Below are 7932 nucleotides of genomic sequence, written 5' to 3'. Positions count from 1 at the left end.
AGGGTAAATGGGATCTGTATGATGATTAGCTTAACTTGTCGGTCACATGTCCATTCTTTAATCTATCACATTGTCAAGGATAAGTCTTCAGGATTGCATTAGAGTGATTAACACAGCTGGGGGTGGAGTCAACCAGCCAAAAATCAGAGTTGCCATGCAAACATGGTGAGGTACATTGGAACCTAGATGGATTGTACCCAATCATGTATAGTGCAGGCAGAAAGACAGCAGCAGTCCTGATCTTCGCTCTCCCTCATCTCATATTTTTCACACTTTTCCCTTCCCCCTTCACAACTTTGTTTTCTAAAAATTGTTTATATGTTCAGCTGCTGCCACCTGTACCTGGTCCCTCTGCACGTTCCTTACATCCTGTGCTCCTCTTCTTAGCTTTCTGAACAAATTAGAGATAAGTCTCTTGCCCCAAGTTCAACTCAAATAAGTTAGTGTAATAGGAAACTAAAAAAAAAAAAAAAATGAAAACAGTAATCTGTAGTATCAAAGGCAAAATTTTCAATCACAGAGCACAGTGACGATCTTTCTTTTTTCCTCAGCCTCTTTGTATGCAATATGTTCCTGCTGCACAGTAAGTGCTTAAGAAATATTTGTTGAATATATGAATCTTAAGTAGTTGAAGTTTAGCAATTGATAATGGGACTAACACTGCCATTTAGGGTCATTAGTAGACCATCAATATTCACAAATTCCATATATTCTAATTCATCTACTTGATAAAATTTATTTTTAATCCCCCAGTCAATACTCATTGAACTTTCAAACAGCCATTTGTGGATATGCACAGAGAGGTGCAAAATTTGAATTACTGAAAGGACACATTCCCAACTAAAGTCAAGAAGATATTTCAGTTCTCATACCTTAAACAGGCATCCTTTATGTGGTTTATTTAGTGCCACATTTTTCACATTTTTGTGCTCTTTGTTAGAGATTTTGTTTTTTAAAATGGCCTCAAAACATATTGCAGAAGAGCTGTCCAATGTTCCGAAACACAGGAAGTCTATGGTGTGCCTTACAGAGAAAACATGAGTTAGAAGAGCTTTCTTGTTGTTATAGTGCTGCTGGCTGTGAGTTGAATGTCAGTGAATCAACAATACCACACCCAGAAAAAAGGAAATTCCCCTAATTGTAGGTGAGGCTGCTTTGGAAAGTAATATTTATAACACTATGATAAAGCTATGGAACAGCAGCTAAATTTGTGGATTCAAGAGATAACAACAGATTTTTTTAAGTATAGTGGACAGCATTGTTGTGAGGCTGAAAGTGAAAGAAATATATGATCATGTGAACCAGTCAGGAAAACATTAAATACTTCTCAGATTGTGTTTTATTATAAAGAAATACTACATAAAATGAATGTTTTGTTAATATATATACATATTAGATAAGATATTTTGAGGCAAAACCTGCATAAAACAAGGTTATATATTCATAGGTTTACAAAAATGCTGTGACAGAATCCCACAAGAACATAGCCCTATTGCCCTAAGAACAATGGCTCAGTAGTCACTAATTCAGAGTTTGCAGCAACTTTATAGAACATAACTGCCTTGATTTATATATTCATAGGTTTACAAAAATGCTGTGACAGAATCCCACAAGAACATAGCCCTATTGCCCTAAGAGCAATGGCTCAGTAGTCACTAATTCAGAGTTTGCAGCAACTTTATAGAACATAACTGCCTTGAAGGATGAAAATGGACATCTGTACATTACCTGCCTTGGTCCTACTTCAACCCTGAGGAGAAACACTCCCGCTCCCTTTACTTGACCATTTTCTCTTCAGTGACACACTTTACTATAACTCAGTCATATCCTAAATCAGTGACTCTCAAAGTTTAATGCACCTCAAAATCTCTTGCTGATCTTCTCAAATGCAAATCATAATTCAGTAAGTCTGAGGGGAAGCCCCAGATTCTGTGCTTCTAACACACTGCACTGTGATCATTCTGCTGCTTGTCCCTAAACCACAATAAATAGCAAGGGCCTACATCCTGCTTTGCTTTTCATTTAGAATACTCACAACATTACTTTCACTCTAATAGATCTTTATAGTTGAATGATAAGAGCAGTAAAAGGTGAAATTGTGTTTTTCCTCAGGGGCTCAGAGAGGAAACTACAGAATTAGGAAAGTGGGAAGTCTTGGCAAAATGACAAGCCTTTTAACAAGAAGAGCATGAAAAGTCTCAACTACTACAAAATTGTCAGGAAGGAAGAGAAGAAGAAAAGTCTACAAATCCAACATAAATTCAACACAGATTTTTATTGAGAACATGTAATATGCAGGCGAGACATTTCACAGGGATATGTATATTGAGAAGAAACATACTCTGTTCTCAAAGAGGTGAAAAATTAGAAGGGGAAAGGGACCTAACTAACTGCAGTGAAGGATAGGGACTGAGGCGTACAGTTAACACAGTACAGCTGAAATGTGGTGCAACTTCAGACAAGGGAGAAACTACTTTCTACTTGCTAACTAGGGGAAGGCCCTCTGGAGGAAGTGACATCTGAAATAGGCCCGATGATCCATTAATATTTGAAAATGTGGAGGTTGCTAGGACCCCATTCCATTCAAAGTCAAAATTTTAATGTTAAAGTTCCAGAACCATGTGTGAACAACAAACCCTGCAAAACTAAATTTAGCTTATGTTAAAAACTGATCATTAAGCAGAAATAAATAACAACAAAAGTTTTACAAGGATAATTGAAAGGATGTCATCACCATGTTGTGTTCAGGTATATCTCGAGCCCTTGGGATGCTGGGTCCTCATTCCAAAGGGAGAATGATGGAGCAGAAATTCACAGCGTGTCCTATATGAAGTGCAGGAAAACAGAGATGGAGTCACTTTGCATAAAGTGGAGATGAGATCTGAGGAGTGACAGAGAGGGGAACTGAGCAGAGAGAAATAAAAAATATCAGAAAGACAAGTGGAGGAGGGAAGAGCAGGAAACATGGACACAAAGAACTCACCGGAACTTCCAAAACCAAAATGCAAGACCTATCAGAAGAGCCAGAAGCAGTATCACTGCCAAGAAGATCAAGCCCGTGGAGATGTGATGATCTGTGGATTTGGGTGGACACCAAGGATATTATTTCAAATTCACTCACTGTTTTACCCCATTCACTCCCTGTTTTACTGCATTTCCCTGGGATGCTAATGCTTATTTGAGTGTTTAACTCCCCAATTTCTTTCCTTTCTATTTCTTCTCTCATCCTTCTTCAGATATGAATCCTTCATCTAACCCTCAACATCTACCTGCCTCTACAGGTACCTCATTATCCACATTTCTACTTTTTTGGCTACCTATTTTTTTTTCCTTTTGGCTCTAGACACCTTAAAATCCCATATTTTTTAGCTGTGACTGAGAACTTCCTGCTCCCATTTGTAGCCTGGGCCCCAGTTCCTTCTCACCCCAGTAGAGGACGATGTCCTGGCCTCCTAGACTGCTGTGCTTCACCCGGCATGACAGGCCAGCTGCCTCCCCAGTATCCACATCCAGGGTTACTTTGAGATACCACGTTCCATCAGCATTGGGCAGGACATCACCTCGCTGAGTATCCAGCTGCTCCTGATCACCCCGCATCCACATTACCCACACATGTTTCGGGTAGAATCCAGAAACATGGCACACCAGCAGCAGACGGCCAGGCCCAGGAGTGGGGCCACTGGTCAGCCACACCTCTGGCTTCACTGTAAAGAACAGGAAAGACATTCACATAAGAATCCTATAATGGACTTAGAGTTCCAAATTTCCTCATCAGTTTAGAAGTTTTGAAGAGGATAATAAGAAGGTAAAATTTTAGAATAGAAAATACGAAGAGGGAGGATACAGAACTGACCTTGTCGCTGGAGATCTGCCTTTCCTGCATCAAGAATATCCAGGATGAAATTTGGGCAGTTGTCACTGAGGAGCTTCTGGACCATTTCCTTCTCATGTTCTTCCTGATTTAGTACTCTGCAGACAAATTGGGCACTTCTTCCACCCTTTGGGGATGGCAGCCATGAATTGTTCTGGAAGCTTATGAAATCAGATCCTTGATAAGCTATCCACAGGAAGCCTACTGAGACCCCCCCTGGGTGCAGCTCACAGCCTGCTGTCATCTGTGTCTCAAAAGGATCTGGGGAAGAAAGGTTATGAGTTAGAGGGAAGAGGGAATAAAATGATAAAACAAAATGAGTGGAAGCAGAAGAGGATAGAAGCAGAAGTGGATAGAAGCAGAAGTGAGAAGTTTAGGGGATTTGAGGGAATGGAAAAAAGTTTGGTTTGATCAAAATTTCAGAGAAAGAGGAATTGGTGGGATTGAAGTTGAAGGAAAAGATGAATAACATAAGAAGGAGGAGAAATTTTTCAAAGAAGGTGTGTAAATGGTGTTGGCAAGGAAGGCCTTCTTGTGAGAGTGTGGGAATGAGAACAACCTAGGGTGAGTGGAATGCATGGGTTGCAATGAATGTGTGGACAGAGACTGTGGAGAGACTGAATGCAGAAGAAAATCACACTGTAGAGAGTCAGTCAAAGAGTGAGGAAGCTGAGGGTACTTGGTTGGAGGCCAGAGAAAAGGGTGGCCACAGGATACCTCGAAGAGAGGATAATAAGCCTCCACCCAACAATCAATGAGACAGGAGTTTATACAAGGCAGATTTGAAATGTTTGAAGAATCAGGGTCTGGCTTATAGCCCCTGTCCAAAAGAGTGGGACTGCATTTTAATGATGGAGAAAGTGGAATGGGAATCAGAAAAGGATGGAAGCTGTTTCCAAGAGAAATAAGAAACTCATTGAGATACCTCCACATACCAACCTCCACATACCCCATTGAGGGAACTGAACTCACATTCAAATTGTAACTGACGGGCGTAGTAGTGAAATCCCTGAACAAATCTAACAATGTGCGCATGGAAAAACTTTTTCAGTGTTATCAACTTCTTGTTGCTGAACTTGCCCCTGGCCCAGGGCTGCAGAAAAATGACGGTGTCAGATCCGCTGTCCCACCTGTGAGTCTGCAACTCGCCCAGCCATCCTGAGAGAAGAGTCTGTGTCCAGGAATGGTTGTGAAAGGATGAGATATGGATGACATGGAAGGAGACAGGCTCTTCAAACCCTGTGGCAAAAGAACAGATAAGATGGGGAGCAAAAATGCACTGAGAAAGAGAGAAAATGCAGAAGTACATGTGCCAGAGTGGGGGAATTCAGAATGTGGAGAGAAAGACAGCCACAGTTATCCTAGCAAACATTCGCCTGCTGCAGGCTTCCACACCTTATCAACACCCTCAAAAGAGCCCAGGCACCTAGAGTCAAAGACACTCAGAATGGAATCAGCCTGGAACTCCTACTGTTCAGCCGTATGTTTGGAAACCACCCACAGAAATACACACTCTCACACACACACACCCTCTTGTGCACAACTGGGCAGGTTCCAAAGTCCTTACCATTCTCATTGTCACCACCTGGGAGAAGAACGGCCAGCAATGGGAGCAGCAGAAACAGCATTTTATTTGCAGACGTTGTTTGCTTCTCTCAGAAAAGTTGGTCTTTGATTTCTGTTCTAAACAAACCTTTCCCATACTATCTCTGTTCTGACTTCCTTCTCCAATCAACAGACAAAACTCCTCTGTCTGCAACAACAAGAACAAAAAATCTGCTCCTTCCCACAATCCTGGTCCTGCTCAGTTTCTCATTTCCTCTCTGGCTTGCAGCTTCTCTTTTTCACCAACATTCATCTGTTCACTTTCCCCTAACTCAACTGTTATGGAACAATTCTTCTGTGGCATTGAGAAGTCACTTTTCCACTAGAGACATTTGCTTTTTCACATTTATACAATAAAAGCCTGAAATTTATTGGCTCCCAGTGTGCTACCTAATGTTCTCCTGTTTCTGCTCTTTTGGTCACTCTGTTTTTCTCTTGTCCTTTTAAATTCCCTCATGTAGTCTCTTCTTTCTCATACCCAGCACATTCACATCTCTGACTTAACAGTGTTTTTTTTAATGTGCTTTTTCAGAATCCCTTATGATTTCCCTGAGTAACACTATAAACAACCACCAGTTCACCATTATCCTTAGAGAAGAGCCAGTAGCCATCAAATAAACCACAGGGACATTGAAACATATAAGAAAAAACTTCCTCTGTTTGACTTTCATGGATATATATTCACTCACCACACAGTCATTTAGCACCTGCCTGGAACCGAGCGTCTTGCCGTGCTTATGAACATACCATGGTTAACAATGCAGTCACTTTATTCAAGGAGCTTTTAGTCCAGTTAGGGATAAAAACACACACACCAACAACCAATAAATCATATTGTGCTGCATTTTATTATAACATGTCAACTCTCTAGATAAAAGACAAGCCTGGTTGAAGTGTTTTCTAAAGTGGCAACCCTCAGCTGATGTTTGCCCACTCATGATCTTGACTTCAGTACTTGCTGTGGAGTATTGGTTCGATACTATTGCAGTACTGTATACCACATCTAACAGAGTGCCTGGCAAGGGATGTTTGCTTAGTGAATATTTATTAAATGAATGAATAAATTCTGCCCATGCATCCAATTATTTCTTGTCATTTTGAAGGTTACATATAGGGTCCTGCTGTAAATTTCCTGTAACTCATAATAAGAAACTTATAATAGTCAAATCTTGTGGGAAGTGAAGTTAATAGAGTATTCTAAAGTCATTCATGCAGAATTCTCTTTTGTTTCTACTTGGCTGTTCCATGGTTGTCTTGTCATAAGTTAGTCTCTCCTAAACAGGCTTACCATCCTCTTTGTGGTGTTTATAACTGTTTAAATGCTCTCAAATATTTGTTTGTATTCTGTAAGCATCATCTGTATAAATGTGTTTGGGTTATATATTTTGGTTTTACTTGCTTTACAAGAAAACAAATTATCTCAAGCTAATTTATGAAAGAAAGTAATTTTTGAAAAGTGAAGATAAGAACTCAGCAAGCTGGAAGAAACTTCACTTCCATACTCACAATTTTTAAAAGCTGGATATTCAAAATCACAAGTTGTCCTAAATTTATCAGAGAAATGAATACCAGGGCAACTAATTAACACCAAATCTAAGGAAAAACAGACTCCTCCATGAAGAGAGGGGATGCAAATCCTTGCTTATTTGGGACGGATGTCAGATTATACAAGCCAGTAAGAAGCATTCAGTTAAAACAGTCAAAAAATTACTCAAGGCTAGCATGAGTATATAAAAGTCCTGAGAGTCACAAACACAGGGGGAATTCACATCAATTTCTTAGCTCATTTGCATAGACTCACCAGGGGCTCCTGAAAAGCTAGGGTCACCAATATAGACCAGATCTCTCTCATGGCGCTGGCCTGAGGCATGACAGTACCTAGTACACGGGAAAAGTAAGAAATTTTAACAAGATCTTTCTCCCCTATTTCCACACAGAAAAAAAGGCTTAACCTGATGAAGGAGGGGTCAAAAGCCCTGCTGCCCTTGGAGCACAGGAGAAAACTGCAGCTGAGAGAAAGAAAAATAATGGGAAGGGACAAGAAAATATCCTGGTCCTAGACTATTAGATGTCCCAAACTGCTAGGAGAAAGGCAGAACAGTTAGATGGCCCAACTCAAAAAAACTCAAAACAAGTCATCTGCCTAAGTATGAGTCTGAACCAGAACAAAACCTAAATCCCCCAGTCCCTCTCCCAAGCAGAAGAGCAAACATTAACAAGCAGGAGCAGTCTACTTCTGGATGAGGCAAAAGAGTATGGAGATAGATCCTCCTGAGGCAAAATGCAAAGGAAATAAACTTGAGAGTGGAGCAGGCATTAAAAAAACCTCCTGGCAAACTAGTGTCAACAAAAGCACAGTGCCCTCCATAGCAACTGGTTCCGCAGCCACAGATGAAACCTACCGTGGACTGAAAATATTCAGGGGAAAAAAACAATGCATACTTAAAAATTTTTAA

The 7932-nt window shown here is 40.4% G+C and overlaps 1 protein-coding gene across 1 annotated transcript; it reads right to left on the bottom strand.

The window, feature by feature from the left end:
• Positions 1-2979: 2979 nt before the first annotated feature.
• On the bottom strand, positions 2980-5499 carry LOC103601026 (T-cell surface glycoprotein CD1a-like). The gene is made up of 5 exons (XM_008585405.1): positions 5439-5499; positions 4844-5110; positions 3854-4132; positions 3426-3704; positions 2980-3074 (listed from the first exon to the last, which is right to left on the bottom strand). Exons 1-5 carry the CDS (start codon positions 5497-5499, stop codon positions 2980-2982), a joined length of 981 nt encoding a protein of 326 aa, XP_008583627.1.
• Positions 5500-7932: the final 2433 nt, after the last annotated feature.

The sequence above is a fragment of the Galeopterus variegatus genome, unplaced genomic scaffold, assembly GCF_000696425.1.
Source record: "Galeopterus variegatus unplaced genomic scaffold, G_variegatus-3.0.2 Scaffold3555, whole genome shotgun sequence".
Classification (NCBI taxonomy): domain Eukaryota; kingdom Metazoa; phylum Chordata; class Mammalia; order Dermoptera; family Cynocephalidae; genus Galeopterus; species Galeopterus variegatus.
The sequence above is the reverse complement of the archived record's forward strand: the minus strand, read 5'-3'. Positions and strand labels throughout refer to the sequence as shown.